The 17,898-nt window shown below is 38.4% G+C and overlaps 1 protein-coding gene across 3 annotated transcripts in view; it reads left to right on the top strand.

Moving 5' to 3' along the window:
- LOC136029524 (tetratricopeptide repeat protein 27-like) overlaps nucleotides 1-17,898 on the top strand; it is a 63,279-nt gene that overhangs the window by 8,061 nt on the left and 37,320 nt on the right. For all 3 annotated transcript variants that reach the window (XM_065707977.1, XM_065707979.1, XM_065707978.1), the window contains exon 2: nucleotides 12,698-12,914. In XM_065707977.1, the coding sequence (XP_065564049.1) occupies nucleotides 12,698-12,914 (217 nt within the window). The remainder of the gene's footprint in view (nucleotides 1-12,697; nucleotides 12,915-17,898) is intronic.

The raw sequence follows: 17,898 nt of genomic DNA, 5'->3' as shown, positions 1-17,898 counted from the left end.
TTGATGTTGGGGAGGAAGGATATTTCGGTGTATAGGGCTGGCCAAAATTTTATTACCAAAGGATAGGGCTAGTTTTAAACGACGAGATTGAAGGGTTTGAAGTTGAAACTGATTAAGGAGGGATATGTACGGTATTTTTGGGGCTTTTGAGATTACTAGGAGGGCACGGTATTGCACCCTCTCAACCCGGTCCGACTGTTCCCTAGTCAGCCCGAAATGCCACACAGGGCAACAGTATTCAAGTGTGGAACGTATAAAAGAGAAATAGATGCGTAGGAGGTGTGGTGCAGGGATTCCATGGCGAGCCAACAACTTTAGAGACCTGATGGCTAAATTAGCTTTTTTTAACATGCCATCAACATGTTTATTCCACTTCAGATCTGAAGTGATATGAACGCCGAGCAGTTTAATTTCGGTCACGTGACTGGCGCTGGGAATAGGTGGATTAAAAACTGGCGCAGATTTTAAAAAAGAAAATGTTAAAATTACAGATTTATCAAAGTTGACAGTCATTTTGTCCACCTTTGCCTCTTGACATATATCTTTCATTAATGAACCTGCTCTGCTTGGTAGGTTTTTCCGACAACATTCAATGAGCGACAGATCGTCGACATACTTCCAGCGATCGTCCAGTGTTGTTGCCAAATCATTTATCATGACAAGAAACAAAAGTGGTCCCAAGAGGGTACCTTGGGGAACTCCACAAAAAATGGGCAGTGGGTCGGAGTAGGTGGACTTATATTTTGTTCGTTGACATCTACCAGAAAGAAAACTAGCAATTAAACGTACAAGGAATGAATCTACACCTAGTCCAAGAAGTTTTTTTACAAGAATTTTGTGGCAAATTAAATCAAAAGCTTTTCTTAGATCTATTGCAATAAGATTGATCCAAGAATCTGGTTCATCGAGTTTTTGCAAAATACTGTCAATTATACTTACCAAGTAATGAGATGTAGATGTGTTTGGCATATTTCCAAACTGCCTTGGATCAATTTTGTCCAGAATACGGTCTTTCAGCCATGCTGCAACAAAACTTTCATACACTTTGCTAAAAATGGGTGTCATAGTGATCGGTCGGACACCCGAAAAATCATTGGGCGCATCTTTTTTTGGTATTGGTGTAATGAACCCATTTTTCCAAATTGATGGATACTCACCTGTTTTTGTCACCTGATTAAAAAGGAGTGTTAGGGGGCCACTAAGATAATCTGGAAATGCTTTGATGAGATCAATGGGAATATCTACAGGGGTAATGCTTGTTCTTTTAAGCCTTTTTAATTTGAAAAACACCTGGGACTCTGATATCAAAGGGAAATCAAAAGACTCAGGAGGAGGGGTGGGTATTCCCACGCTCAGCAAAGGCGGGAGGGATTGCACAAAGTTACCCAGATGTTTATTAAGGGAGTTGGCTGTTACGACGTCATCTTCATCAATGCCAAAATCGACTCCTTTTTTGACCTTGCCTGTCATCCTTTTGATTCGGTTGTACCACTGGCTTGGTTTGGACTCGAACAGATGATTAACTTTACGTTCTACATATTTGTTCGTGTGTTTTCGAGTGACTTTTCTTAGTTTGTTTTTCAACCTGTTGGCTTGTTGGGTATTACCATGACGGAAAAGCCATCTCTTTTCCATTACCATTTTCTTAACTTCTTGTGTAATATATGGTCGATCTGACGAGAAACGTTTTGTTGACTTCTCAGGAAAACAGGCCTTGTAATTATGAAGCAAAGCTTCTTGGAAAATAGTAGCTTTTTCGTTGCTACTTTTAGCATCTTGGAATTTTTCCCATTTCTCGCAGCTTAACCATTGGCCAAAAGTCAGAAGTCCCTCACTTGTGATTGGTCGACTGATAGTTACAGTTGTAGTGTAATCGATTTTAATGGAACAGGTGGGGTTAAGTTCAAGAGAAAAGTGGTAACTTCCTCCAATTGGAGCCCCGGTCGTAGGTATGTTGTAAAATTCGTGCATATTTGTGGAAATTCGGTCAAGGGAGGTGCCACCTTTGGTTGTGGGAAAATTGACGAGCTGCTTCAGGCCGATTCCGGCGTCCAGGTGATGGAGCTTTAATTCATTGGCATCGCCCATCATGAAAATTTAGCATGATGGGTATATGTCCAAAACAAAATCTGAACTGAGTTGCAGCTTTTCTACGAATGCTTGGCGGTATTCACTTGTCTGACCCAGCGAGTAATAATGCACGCAGAGATCAATACCAATGAATTTAAGGGGGAGACGTCGTGGTTTTAGAATGACCCACATTCTTTCGTCGTACTCAGTTAAAAAAGGGACATCAAGTCTAGCTGCTTTTAAAATTTCATGGGCATAAATAAGAACTCCGCCACCTTTTTTCCACAGTGGATGGTCATCAGGTCGTATTTTTATAAACTCATCAAAACCACCTATTTTCAGGAGTTCTGGGTTTTGTCGATGAACTTCAGAAACCATCAGGACAGATGCCCTTGTTGCCTGATTTCTTCTATTTTTAATTTTGTTAATGTTTATTGTTGTGAGCCGAAAGAAAACAGTTTGTTGTCCTCTTTTTTGCCCTGAGTCATTCTATGCCCACACATTTAGATATCCATCAATTGGTGATGACATTCTAGTTGACTTTGCTGATAACACTACCCTTAGCAGTGCTGTCAGAATGTAATATAAACCCATAAACCAGCAAACTTTTGTATGCAAGTTTAAACAAATTTAGTTTGGTATTATGAACCATGTGTTGATAAGAAATAAGGACCAAAAATAATATAAACCCATAAAACCAGCAAACTTTTGTATGTAACCTACAGTTATATTTGGCCTTATTAGGGGGAAGGGGGCTGAGTTGCTGCCGTGATGGCAGTAGTTGTTATATTTGAAAAGAGAATTGAATCTGGAAATGAATGGTTTATTATTTCTTCCTCCAATAGATGAATCATGTCTCACCATACTCTTTGAAACCTTTTTAGGTTGTGTTACACATACTTGGAAATATCATTAAAGGCCATATCATATTTTATCTAGTAAATTAATAAAAACATCAATTGATTTACCGAATTTTTTTATTTATGCCCAAAGTGGATGTCATCACTGTACCAGAATTATGAACTGCTAAAAAATTGGCAAAAGCTTACAGAATTTTCTTGGAACTGCAACAGATTGATGTAAATGGCTGAGAACAATTATATCTTATGACTATTCCTTTTAAATATTTGTATCAGTGTAAAGGGGAGCACCTAAAAGGACGAGAGGAGGGGAGATGGCTGGTTACTCTCCAATATTTTTTCAATCCCCCTCTCAACATGATTTTGAAGTTTCAACTTATGCCCTTAGGAATTCCTAAAATATTGGTGTTTTACCCTTTTTACAGCTCTTCTGCATAAATAGTGCGTTTTGATTTTGTTTAACATCCTCAACACTTTCTAAAGTTTTCACCACAATACCCTTAGCCTTTTTGGAGACTCAGGATAAACTTGCTCCCTTAAACATAAACAAAGGGCAAATTATGCAACTTCACTGCATAATTTGCAAGGATGCACAGCACTTGTCCCTGGGGCTGTGGGGGGGGGGGGGTTACTTACTTGTACTTGTACTTGGGTCACGTTCGAGCCTTGTCGAGGCCCATCGTGGCATCCAGAATTTGTCGACATGCGTCTCTCCATTGCTCTCTTTCAAGTGCGATTAACTCGATCAACTTATGACTATTCCTTTTAAATATTTGTATCAGTGTAAAGGGGAGTACCTAAAAGGACGAGAGGAGGGGAGATGGCTGGTTACTCTCCAATATTTTTTCAATCCCCCTCTCAACATGATTTTGAAGTTTCAACTTATGCCGTTAGGAATTCCTAAAATATTGGTGTTTTACCCTTTTTACAGCTCTTCTGCATAAATAGTGCGTTTTGATTTTGTTTAACATCCTCAACACTTTCTAAAGTTTTCACCACAATACCCTTAGCCTTTTTGGAGACTCAGGATAAACTTGCTCCCTTAAACATAAACAAAGGGCAAATTATGCAACTTCACTGCATAATTTGCAAGGATGCACAGCACCTGTCCCTGGGGCTGTGGGTGGGGGGTTACTTACTTGTACTTGTACTTGGGTCACGTTCGAGCCTTGTCCAGGCCCATCGTGGCATCCAGAATTTGTCGACATGCGTCTCTCCATTGCTCTCTTTCAAGTCCGATTGGCTCGATCAACTGGATCCATTGTCTATTCCATCGGTGCCCGTGCTTCTTGAAACCTCACATTGGCTCGAGGTCGGCTCTAACTGTTGATAACCATGTCTTTTTGTCCTCCAGGCTTCTTCTTCCAGTGAGCAAGGGGTTGGCATTTCAAGCACTGTCGCTGAACGAGTCATCCGGTCGGCGCAGTGTATGCCCGAACCATCGTAGACGTCTCGCTTTGATAACATCAGAGACAAGTGGTATATCACCACATCTTCTTCTGATGACATCGTTAGGGACGCGGTCAGAGAGACGCAGGCCAAGAATACAGCAAAGACACTTGTGGTGGAAGACATTCAGGTTATTAGCTTCCCCAGCTCTGAGGGGCCACGTTTCGCAACCATAAAGAAGCACAGAGAGTACCAAAGCGTTATATATCCGGAGCTTTGTTCGAAGGGAGATTTCATTTCGTAACCAGAGGCACTTCCGAAGCTGGATGAATGCTGCCCAGGCTGCGGAGATGCGGCTTTGTATTTCGCTTAGAGCTTCGCCCTTGGGATTTATTAGGGAGCCTAGATATTTGAAATTCTGGACGTCCTCGATTGGGATGCCATTCAATGTGACTGGAGTTTCATCTAGCCCAGAGGTGCGCATCGATTTTGTTTTTGATTGGCTGATCTTTAGTCCAGTAGCAAGGGATGTAGCAGCAATGTCGTCTATCATGAGCTGTGCTTCTATTATCGACTCAGCCAAGATATCCACATCATCGGCGTAATCAAGGTCTGTTATTGATAGTGCTGGACTGATTGTCACACCTTTGTATTTGTCAAGAGTCTTCATGGTCTGGTCAATGAGAAAGTTAAATAAAATAGGCGACAAGGCACAACCCTGTCGCACTCCTTTGTCAATTGATATTTCTTTGGGATTTCTCCGTCAGCTCTTATAAATGCCCTCGTTTCACGTAATAAGCCTTAATTAAACGGACTATCTTTTCGGGCACTCCATCATCCCTCATTGCATCCCAGGTGGCAATTCTCTTTACCGAGTCAAAAGCCGTTACAAAGTCGATAACGACTTGTATTGTTTCCTGCTGGTGTATAAGGCGGTGTTCCAGGATCTGTCTCAGGCTAAAAATATGATCGCAGCATCCCATACCAGGTCTGAATCCTGCTTGATTTGGCCTCGTCCGATCATTTCTAATATTTCTGAACCTATTTAATACTATTATTGTGAAAACTTTTGCAGAAATGGGTATCAGGGAAATTCCTCTATAATTTTTACAATCGGCTCAATCCCCTTTCTTAAATACAGGAATTATTATAGAGGTCCTCCACTCTTCAGGAATGTATTCGTTGACCCAGACATCCGTGAGTAAGTTGTGGAGCTCGTCGATAGCCGCTTCTGGAAGGGCCTTGAGAAGTTCAGCTGGTAATTCGTCAATGCCAGGGTTTTTTTTATTTTTTAATAGTTTTACGGCATGAAGAATTTCTTCTCTGCTTGGAGGGGCGATATTGCAATCCTCATACACGGATGGTGACTCAGAACTGCTGTGGGATGGAATGGGTTGGCTGTGGTCATTTTCTGATGGGTGAAGAAGCTCCTGGAAGTGAGCACGCCATCGTTCGATGCGATCTTCTTTGCTCGTGAGAAGCTTGTTGACCTTACTAAGAAGCGTGGGGGGTAGATCTTTGCTTCTTTTTCCCGGTTGATTCTCCTAGGAGCTGGTAGAGTTTCCGTGAATTATTGCGTGCAGCAGCTTTTTCCATTTCACAGGCTACATTAGACCAATATGCTTGTTTGTCTGCCTTAGCAGATTTGTGACATTCTTTGCGGAGTGCTTTAAAAGAAGCAGAGTGTTTATCAGTCATTTGTTTCTTCCTCAAAGAGAGTTCTATTGTCTTCTGAGAAATCCATCTTTTGGGTTGGAGCTATTCAAAATTTTGATCAGATGTCTTTCGTGACATTGCAGCTAAAGAGGATATGGGAGGGGGCTGGTTACCCTCCTACCAATTTTCAACATTCCCTGAAAGATTTAAGTTAATAGTTTCAGCCGTTCTCGAGATATTACAAATACGCCTTATTGAAAAGCCGGATGTAGATAGTATCTTTTGGTTTAGTAAAACATGGTCCTCAGCATTCCCAAAACTTTTGCCTTAATACACATGACCTTTTCGAAAACAATTTTAGGCTATATTGAACAAAATGGCTATTTCAAAATTTTGATTGAATGCTTTTGGAGAGGGGGCAGCTAAATAGGGCGTGGGAGGGGCCTATCAGTCCTCCAATCACCTTAAAAAAAACTGAACACGCCCTGTAAGTTTCAACTTAATACCATCAGCCGTACTTAAGATATTACAGATCTGCTTTTTGATAAACTGGATCTACAAAAGGTCTTTTGATTTAGTTTGAGATACCCTCAGCATTCTCCAAGGTTTTCACCTTAAAATCCTTGACCTTTTCAAACGCACCCGTAATAAAAAATTTTCCCTTATCGTAATAATAAAACCTGCATGTAGACAATTCATAAATTGCATAATTTGAATTCCTTTTTCCATGCTTGTGGGAGGTATGGCATCCCTGGAGGCATAGTTATTGCGCCTTTTGACTAGTTTGAACAAAATGGTAGTTACATAATTTTGACCATTTTTGAGGGGAGAGGGTACATAAAAAGGGCAAGGAGGAGGGAGGCTGGTTGCCCTTCAATCTCTCTTCAACGTCCCCACAATATACCTTGAAAGTTATATATACCCTCTGCCATTCCTTAGGTATTGCCGATATTTCCTTTTCACAACCAGCATGGACAAAGTGTGTTTTAATTGTTTTTGACATCCCTTTCAACACTTATTTAAAGTTTCACTGTAATACTCTAAGCTTTTTTGGAGGTTCAGGATCAAGTATGCCTTTTTTTTTTTTATAAAAGACCTTACATGTTAACAATGAACAACTTGCATACCTTACAACCCTTGCACCAGGAGCTTGGGGGGTTGTCAACCCTAGATGCGTAGTTATTTGACTCTTGGACTAATTTAAACAAAATGGCTGTGTTAAAAATTTGATCAAATACATTTGTGGGGAAAAGTCGTGGAGGGGGTGCCCTCTGATAACTTGTGGATCCTAAAAAGGGGACTAGAACTTTCTATTTCCAATCAAATGAGCCTCCCTCCAAAGTTTTTTACGCCTGCCTCTTCCATAAAAAACTTATATGTTAACAATGGGCAACTTGCATAGCTTTCGCCCTTGCCCCAGGTGCTGTGGAGTTTTGTCAACCTTGAAGCTATATCTTTTGGCCTTTGGACTATTTTGAACCAAAGGAATATCTCAAAATTGTGATTGGATGCATTTAGGGAAAAGGGTGTGGGGGATTTGTTGCCCTCCGATCAGTTTTGACTCTTAGAAAAAGCTCTAGAACTTCCAATCTCAAATCGAATGAGCTCCTTATAAAGTTTTTACGACCACTCCTTTCATAAAAACACTACATGTTAACAATGAGCAACTTGCATAGCTTACAGTCCATGCCCTGGTGGCTGGGGGGCGTCAACCCTGGAGTCATAGTTATATTGTCTATGGACTATTTTGAACAAAATTGCTATTTCAAGGTGTGGATAGGGCGGGGGGTGATGGGTCGTTGGTTGCCCTCTTATCACTTTTGGCTCTTAAAAAAGAACTAAAACTTTCAATTTACAATTATATGAGCCTCTTCCAAAGTTTATTCGACTACCCTTCCACAAGAGCCAAATGTGTTACTAATGGGCGACTTGCATGACTTAAGCCTTTGCCCCAGGGGTTGTGAAGGGTTTTGTCAGTCCTGTAGGTATAGTTATTTGACCTTTGGACTATTTCGATCAAAATAGCTATCTCAAAGTTTTGATCGGATGCATTTGGGGGGAAAAGAGTGTGGGGGGTAGTTGCTGTCGTATCACTTTTGACTCCTTAAAATGCCACTAGAACTTCCGATTTCCAATCAAACGAGCCCTCTACGAAGTTTATTTGACCATCCCTTCCTTATGAAGTGCCTCTGGGAAAAAAAAATTATGAACAATAATAAAATAACATTGAAGCATTAAGATGTTATTTACTATTAAATTAAAAAAAAACAAGTTTTTCCAACTGGAAGTAAGGAGCAACATCGAAACTTAAAACGAACAGAAATTATTGTGTATCTGAGGGTGGATATCCCCTCTGCAATACCTCGCTCTTTACGCTAAAGTTTTTTTTAGGAACATTTAAACAAGCTTATTATTCTAATTAAGCGGCCCTTGTATTGTAGGAGTCGTTTTTAAAGAATTGTGACAAAAAGTCAAAAGTAAGCGTTACGAGCGAGGTATTGCAGAGGGAGCATTCCCCCTCATATACGTATAATTTCTGTTTGTTTTAAGTTTTGATGTTGCTCCTTACTTTCAGTTGAAAAAACTTTTTAATTTTTAATTTAATTTCTGATCGTTTTTAATAAAGCCAGGGAATCCCCCCCTCCATGGAAAATTCCTTCTCCCGTCGAAAATCCTTGTATGAAAAGTCATTCCCACTTAAAATACCCCCCTCCTTCTGCCAGGAAAATTCCTCCCAGGCAATTCTATTCTAGCTGATATATTCCCCAAAAAATTTCTTGTAGACGGTTCTTGGTGAAAATTTTTCTTAGCGCACTTTCATTTGAAAAGATTGTTTTTAAAATCATGCTGGACCCCCTCCTCCGTGGAAAAGTTTTCCTATAAGTACCCCTTCCCCTAGTAGAAAGTTGCTCCCGTAGAAAATTCCCACTGGAGAATTTATCCCGTGGAAAACTCACCCATGGCGAATTTCTCCCGTGAAAAATCCCTCCCTACGGAATGATAATCTAGACAGCTTCAACCCGGTAACCCCCCCCCAGACATCTCCTAACATCTCCATATGTAAAATTGAGTTGGAAAGGAGAAAGTAAGACCAATAAAAAGAAATCTGTATTGGAAATCTGGCAAATCCTTCAAAAATGTAAATCCTTCAGTGTAAAATTTTCTCGGGAAAGTTATCCATGGGAAATCCCCCCTCCAGCCAGAAATTTACCCCCCGCTCACCTGAAAAAATGTATGCATCCTTCCGAATAACAAATACTATACGTAAACAGTTGGCAAATTTTATAACTTAAAGATCTTCCCCCCAGGGGCTGTGGAGGGTCATGTTACCTTCAAAGGCATAGTTATTGGGCTTTTCCACGATCCTGAACAAAATAGTTATCTCAAAATTTTTATCGGACGATTTTGGGGGAAAAGGATGGTGGGAGGGGGCTAGTCACTCTTCAATATTTTTGGTCACTTAGAAAGGGTAATAGAACTTTCAATTTCCGTTTGAATTAGCCTTTTCCCGATATTCTTGGACTATTGGTTCGATGAGATCACCCCTGGGAAAAAGAAACAACAAATAAACACAAATCCGTGATCTTTCTTCTGGCAATAAATACAAAATTCCATATTTTTGCAGATGGAAGCTTTAAACTTCTGCAATAGGATTCTCGAATACGCTTAATCTTATGGTGTGATTTTCATTAAGATCCCTTGACTTTTAGGGGTGTTTCCCCCTTTTTTTAAAAGCAGGAAACATTTCTCAGACTCGTAACTTTTAGTGAGTAACACTAAACTTAATAAATCTCGAAGAAAATAATAGTAGTCATAGAAAAGTGTTCTGAAGAGCCCCCTCTCAAGGTCAATATCTACCAAAAATGCTTTCTAAGGGCTACATCTGTACCTTTCTATGGTCACACCTTGCCTAGCAAAGGGATCCACCCAAATCCTAATAAGCTGTACTCTAAAAACATGTCAACAGCTGCAAACTCTTCTTGGCATCAGTGGTATCAATTTACGATTATTTAGGAGAGGGAGAAAAATGCATTTTTCTGGGGGTTAGGAAGTATTCGGCTTGGGTGTTTGATGAGATTATTAAGCCTAAATGCTATGTTTTATAGTCTTGTAATAAAAGGAGATTTAGGCCTAGATTATCTTGGTCTTGCAGCAGGAGCAGACGTTTTCAGCCTCACGTGGCACCTGAAATGCAGATTTTAGTTGAGAATTTGTTTAACCAAAAGTTCCCCAGACTCTCGACCAAACTTAGGCCTAGATTCTCGAAGGAATTAAGGACTGGTGAGAATGGTTAAGTTTTGGGAGAGGATTATATCATTCCTGGAGAAAAATTGGTTATGATGGTATATGCAGAAATCGTAATTGACAATTGAAAAAAACCATTGGCCAAAATAAATAAGTGAAGTATTTAATGGTTTAGGCATGTCAGGAGTTTGGAATCAGAAGATAGGCACTGGAGGAGAATTGGGCTTGGTGGCTTGGCAAATACAGATAGTGCCACAGGAGCAAGAGATACAGCTGTGGCAGATGGGCCAAACCACGGCTATCTTTCTTGGTGTTTATTTTCTGTTCAAGCAGATATGGGAAGAGGAGTGCTACCTTAATATGGGTAGGTAAGGAGTAATTTTATGGCACTTGGAGAAACAAGCAAGTATTTGGGAATCTTCGGTAATAGAGCAGCTCATATCCTTGTCTAATGGACGGTAATGATGATGATTTAGAAAAGTTTATGTGTAATCGTAAGGAGGTGAAGGGTTTGAGGGTTTGAGTTAAGATTGGATGGTGAAACAGTTGAAGAATATTTGCCAAATTGTTGTCCAAAATATGGGGAAATAAGTCCAGATGGTAATGCACCATAGTGAGAATCTTTTGGAGAAAGGAGGACTGGCAGGACAATAAAGGAAAAAGTTTGAAAAAATAAGTGCATAATGTTATGGAGTGCATCGTTTTTGTATCTTTTTGATTGTATCTTGTTGTCCTACTTGTAATCTATGGTCCATGAGGTTCTAGCATTAGAATTAAATAGAAGAAACAAGTATTTTCAACTGAAAGTAAATAGCAACATTAAAACTCAAAACAAACACAAGTGATTCCCTATATGAAGGGGTCGCTCCCTCCTCAATACCTTGCTTTTCTTTTTTAAAAAACTTCCTATTCTAATTAAACAGCTCTTGTGTTTCAGGAGTCACTCTTAAAAAAAACTGGGACAAACACTCAAGCTTTAGCGTAAAGAGCAAGGTATCGAGGAGGGGTTAAACCCCATCATATACGGATTAATATCTGTTCGTTTTGAGTTTTAATGTTTCTCCTTAATTTCAGCTGAAGTTTTTTTTTCCCCGATTTACTTCTAATCGTTTTTTAAATAATACCGATAAATCTGGTTCATTCTCCATGAAGGATTCCCTCCCCTCGTGGAAACCCCTCTAGGGAAAGTGACTCCCACGTAAAACATACCCCTACCTGCAAAATTATTTCTGGACAATTCCATCCTCGCTGAAAATTCCCTCCCCGTAAAATTTCTTGTATTAGATTCAGCCTGAAAAATTATCTCTAGCATATTTTTATTTGAAAAAGACTTTAAATTCTAATCATGGTTCCGATTACTCTGACATCTCCCCTTCCGTGGAAATTATTTCCCGGAAATCCAAACACTTCGAAAATTTCTCCGGATAATTCCCCCCAAAACATCTTCACATAAAAAATTGAGTAGGGAAAGAGAAAGCAAGACAGTTAAAAAGAATTTCATATAGGAATTCTATCAAATTCCCCCAGTGTAAAATTTCCCCTGGGAAGCTCACCCCCGAAAATTTTCCTCCACACAGAAAATCATTCCCATGGCAGCCCATTCTAAGCAAAACTTCCCCTCCTCCCCAAAGGTGTGTATACTCCCCTGTAACAAATACTATGCGTAAACAATGGACAAATTCTATAACTGAAAGACCTATCCTGAGGGGCGTGGGGGAGGTCATCTTATCTCTATAGGCCTAGTTTTGGAGCTTTTCAACTATGCTGCACAAAACGGCCATATCAAATTTTTGACCGGACGATTTTGGGGAAAAAGAGGCGTGGGAGGGGCTTAGTTACACTCCAATCTTTTTAGTCATTTAAAAAGGGCACTAAAATTTTTAATTTCTGTTCAAATGAGCCGTCATCCAATGTCCTAGGGCCATCGGGGAAAAACAAAAAAATAAATACGCATCTATGAACTTTCTTCTGACAAAAAAAAAAAACAAATAGCAAAATGTCACATTTTTGCAGATAGGAGCGTGAAACCTTTTCAGTACGGTTCTCTGAAATGCTGAATCGGATGATGTGATTTTTATTAAGATTCTTTTACTTTTAGTAGGTGTTTCCTCCCTTTTCTGAAAATCAGGCAAATTCTCTCAGTCTTGTAGCCGTTTATTTGAAACAGCAAGCTTAATGAATCTTAGATATTTGGAGTCAGCGTAATAAGTAGATTTCTTTGATATATTTATTAATGCCAATATTCTGTTTTATAGATTTTTATTTATACTGAGTCGTGCTGCCTCTTACTTACGGTTTGTTATCACGAACTATTTGATTTATCGCATTGCACATAGATGTTAACTAAACTTCTTTTTTTTTATGGAAGCTTATGTATGTTTTACATTTTAATTACTTTATTTACCTTCAATGATGTATTAGGATTTTATCATCAAATTAGGCCGAAATTTATTTTGAAGAAAATAATTTTTTTTCAGAGAAGAAGAAGTAATTCGGCAAGTTCGTTCACTGCTGCTGTTATTTGTAAGGAAAAACTATTTTGAGCCATCAAAAGACGAAATTGTTGAGCCGTCAGTAGTCACCTTGTTGACTCTGGATGGTGAGAGGCTGTATCCGTCAGCTGCAGATTTGAAAACTTTAAAAATTGTATATGAAGTTCTTGCAGAAAATTCGTGCAATCTCCAAAACTGTATTGTAAGTAGGCTATTGGCCGACTTGTTTATTTGGTTTGGCTAATAACTAAACCCCTCTTTTATATTTTTTTACGACATATTTTGCTATAGAAGGTACATTTAAATGCTACAAGTCCCCCATATCTGTCTCTACTTTATAGGCTTAGTTTTATTAAATTTTTTGAGTATTTGTTTTAATTTAAATTTTAGGAAGAAAACTGAACTTTTTAAGCTTGTTAGATTTTATTTACTTTTTAAAATGAAGAACAAAATAGGCTATCTAAAATAGCGAGATTGTTAACTAGATAATAAACTAATTGTGTAAGTCACTTCAGCTGGTGGCTACCTCGACATTCTGTGATCAAGAAAATTATTCTAACAAGATAGTTTTCTTATGGGTTTCACCTTACCCCCACCCGAAATGCATACTGCGTAGAAATAGATGGCTTTCATTCACACAGCCAACTTAATGTTTGTTTTTTTGTTGTTGTTTTTTTAGGGTGGGGGGGAGATTTTTGGAAGTTATTCTATAACTGCAAAAAAAACGCATTTTTAGGCATGCATTACTAAATTCTCTTGGAGGAGGGGATATTAATGGTACTACTACTAACAACTCACCGCATTGCCAAGTCGCCTCAGTCCAACACAGCCACGCACACTCCTCTATCCCAGTCTACTCAGAGCCTCCATCTTTACACCCTCCCAGGCAGTTCATATTTCCTTTAAATCTATCTTTATGACATCCTCCCACCCAGACGAGAATGACCTGATTTCTGTTTAGCCCTAGACGGTTGGCCAAAAAGGAAAATCTTCGGCAATCTGTCATCCTTCATCCGCAGAACTTGCCCTAGCCATCTCAACCTTCCTTTCATTATAGCCATAGAAAGTGGGATTTGAACCACACTTTTCGTACAGCCTACTGTTTAAAATAGGGTCAGTCAGTCGGGTACAGAACAATCCATAGGCAATTTCTCTGGAAAATATCTAGCAAATCTTCATCCGCTTTTCGGAGCGCCCATGCTTCAGAGCCATATTTGACCACTGTCATCACTGTAGCTTCCAATATTCTAATCTTGGTTTGTAGACTTGTCTTCCTATTCCTCCAAACTTTTTTTTAACTGTGAAAAAACAACCTGAGCCTTGGCTATTCTACTTTTAACATCTTTACTGCTCCCACCGTCTTTACAAATAATACTACCAAGGTAAGTGAAGCTGCCCACCTGATCAATCTTTTCGTTACCTAAAGTCACCTTTTCATCTTCACTTATTCCTAGTCTCGATGATTTAGTCTTTTAACATTAATTTTCAAACATATTCTAGCAACCTTAACTCGCAAAACCTCTAAAATTTCATTTATTTTGCTCACACTGTCATCTACGATGCTTAAATCATCAGCATAATCTAAGTACAGGAGAGTTTTTCCTCCCCACTTGTTTCCGTGGTCTCCCATTGCCTTTCTTGTGATCCATTAGACTAAGTCCATCAGAATAATCCGTTTAAAGAGGGATAGGACACAACCCTGCTTAACTCCTGATTTAATACGAAACCAGCTGCTAACCTCATTTCCTAACTGAACCGCAGCAGTGTTATTCTTGTGCATAGCACTAATCACTGCAATGTATTTGTCTAGTATACCATATAAGGATAAGATCTTTGCTAGAGCTCTTCTATCAACAGAATCAGACGCTTGCTCATAATCTATGAAACTGAGGACCAAAGGTGTTTGATAACTCAGGCACTTTTCAATTATTAACCTAAGAGTGAAAATTTCGTCGACACATCCTCTACCTTTTCTAAAACCGCACTGTTCTTCTCTTAAAACTTGCTGTAGAGATGTCTACAGCATCTCTAAGTCTAAAAAGTATCATTACTAAGTAATCTGTTGCTTAAAAAGACCAGACTAATGCCTCGAAAATCACCACACTCACTCTTATCACCTTTCTTATACTGTGGTTTAATTAAGGTTTTCTTAAAATTGCTAGGCAATTCCCCTTTTTCAAACATCATATTCATAATATTCAGTAACTCATTTCTAACCTCAGAGCCACCACATTTAAGAAGCTCGTTTTCCTCACAATCAGTACATGAAGCCTTATTATTTTTTAATCCTTTTAGTACTGTCGCTAATTTTTCCTCACAAAACAAATCTTCTTTCACATCCAAGGTATCCACAAACTTTTTCATTTTCTACTCGTATCTTTTCCTGCATCTCTATCTTGGTTTAGCCCAATCACAAAATGTTCTGCCTATCTCTCTTTAACTCTTTCCTTATCACTAATTGTGGCCTTGTCCCTATCTTTAACTGGGATAAGTCCGGATTGACCACTCCCTCTCAATTTATTAAAATGGCAGTATAATATTTTACTATTATGCCGTCTAGCTGCATCTTTCAGATCCTCAGCAAATTTATCTATGGCCTCCATTTCATACCTCCTTAGTTCATACTTTAAAGCTTTCTCCATTTTCTTTACATTCCTTTTGTTTTTATATGATGTATCACTCAGATAATTCTTGTACAAACCCCTCCTACTCTCTATTAAACAAAGATTTTCACTAATATTCCTAGCTGCAGTCCTATTTTCTTCCCTAAGACACCATCAGCAACTTCACAAATTGTTTTTCTGAAATTATTTCAACCATCTTCCACATTGTCAAATTTTAAACTCTCAAGTTTAGTATTCAATTGTTCCGGGAAAGTTTCTCGCAAATTCTGGTTCTGGTGTCTACTAACATCATAACTTCCCGGGAGGTAGTTACCCTTCCAAAATTTCAGCTTTAAATTAACCCTAGACACTACTAGATGGTGATCTTTACTTTTAACATCAATAACAGGACTCCTATATATACTAGTATTAAATAATAAGGGTAGATAACACTGTATCTTACCTACAAAAAAGCAAAAATAGATAAGAAATAAATACAAGCTTCTTAAATTAAAAAATTTGCAATAATGCAAGTATATGATCAATATTTCAAATACTGTTGGGAATTATTTTTCAACAGAAAACAAGAGTAAGGAAAGAAAAGATTTTAAAACAGGAAGTTACCTATACTGGAGATGAAAATAAAGCAATCAGACCTCTAGATAAACAACTTCTATTGTATCTGGTGCAACAAAACCTGATGATTAAAAGTGACATAACATGATTAAAAGTGACAAAACATGAAGCATTAAAAGTGATCTTATAAGTACAACATGAATGTTATGCGGTGTTTTTCCTGAACTGTACCCAGATGATGTGTACAGCTATCTCTGAAAAGGTGTAAATGACGTAATAACCTTAAATAATAACCTGATTACAAAAAATAGCAACTAAGAAAATCTACAATAAAAGCCCATCACCTCCGATTTGTGACCATGTGTAATGCTCAAATTTGGTTTTGCTTTATGTTAATAATGTAATCCTACATAACATAGTAAATTTATGGTGGTAGCCTAAGTGCTGGTTACATGACTACTCCCATTGGTGAACTTAGCCAAACTTTTAGAAGGAGAGGGGCAGTCGTCTTAATGGTCAAGTAGTAATAGTAAAGTTATTTGAAATTTAGAATTTTTAAACCTGAAACATTCCGAGTCTTTATGCTGATTAGATGACTATTTACATTCTTGGACTCAGTCAAGCTTTTAGAAGAGGAGGGGCAATCGTGTTGGAGTACCTTCATGGAAGGTGGTTTAAGGGTCAAATAGTAAAAGTAAAGTTATTTTAAATTTTGAATTTTTAAAGCTGTAATATTCCGAGTCTTTATGCTGATTAGATGACTATGTTCATTGGTGAACTCAGTTAAACTTTTAGAAGAGGAGGGGCAATCGTGTTGGAGTACCTCCATGGAAGGTGGTTTAAGGGTCAGGTGGTAATAGTAAAGTGATTTTAAATTTTGAATTTTCAAAACTGAAACATTCCGAGTCTTTATGCTGATTAGATGACTATGTTCATTGGTGAACTCAGTCACTTTAAGAGGATGAGGGAGAGGTATAAAAGGACTTCCTGGAAAGTGGTCTAGGGGTGGCATAGCAGAAATAAATTGATTTGAAAATTTGGTTTGCATAGCTAATTTTGGGAGTATAAATACTTATTGCATGAATATACTTGCTGTTGCACTTAACCAAACTTTTAGAGGAGGTGGAGGGGGTATTTGAAGACTATTCTAGAAGATGGTCAATGGTTCAGGTAGTAAAAATGTTGTGATTTACGTGGATTTTCGTGACTAGAATATTGGTAGTCTAAATGCTGACTACATGATTGGTGAAATCAGGTCATTGCTGAGCTCAGCCAAATTTTTAGAGGAGGAAGAGGTGGGTATTAGAGGTCTTTTCTGGAAGGGGATTCAAGTTTCAGGAGTAAAAATAAGGTGATTTGAAACTGTGATTGGCACAACCTAAGTCTCTAGATTTTTGAAAACGTGGAAATGTGTGTTTGAGGGTGGGGGATGTTGTTTATTTTTCTTTTTTTTTGTAGAGGGGGGCATTTCCATTGATTTCAATAGTGAACTTTTAATTTTCAAAAAAAAAAAAATCTTCCAAAATACATTTTAATTACGCTGTGTGTTCATTTAGAATTCCTTAGATATAAGCCCATTTGTCATTTTCCTCTTTCTAGTCTTAGGGTTTTAACTTTTGCTTCTTCTCTGTTAAACATTGGCTGACACTTCCTTTCGTGACAATTTGAAAGGCAGTGTGTAGCAGATAATAATTTATTTCAGATTTTTTGGCCATTTTTCCCCTGCAGCTCAAGGACTCTTGCCTATATTTTTTGTGGTCTAAGATTTGAGAAATATATAATTTTTCTTCTTTGTTTGATTTTTTTTTTTGGAAACAAATATCTAGTTTGGAACTCCATCCAGGAATTTCTGCATGATGGTGTAATAACCTCTATTGTATTTCCTAATAGTTTAAGGAAAGGGTGTCAAGTTTTGGCTACAGTGCAGCCCGTGTCAAGTGTAATGCCATGGGTTTATAGAATTTGCTTAAAAGGACCGATTGCTACAGCGATTGTTCTCGCAATTTA

This window comes from Artemia franciscana, chromosome 7 (assembly GCF_032884065.1).
Source record: "Artemia franciscana chromosome 7, ASM3288406v1, whole genome shotgun sequence".
Lineage (NCBI taxonomy): Eukaryota > Metazoa > Arthropoda > Branchiopoda > Anostraca > Artemiidae > Artemia > Artemia franciscana.
This window is presented reverse-complemented; position numbering and strand designations above follow the sequence as displayed.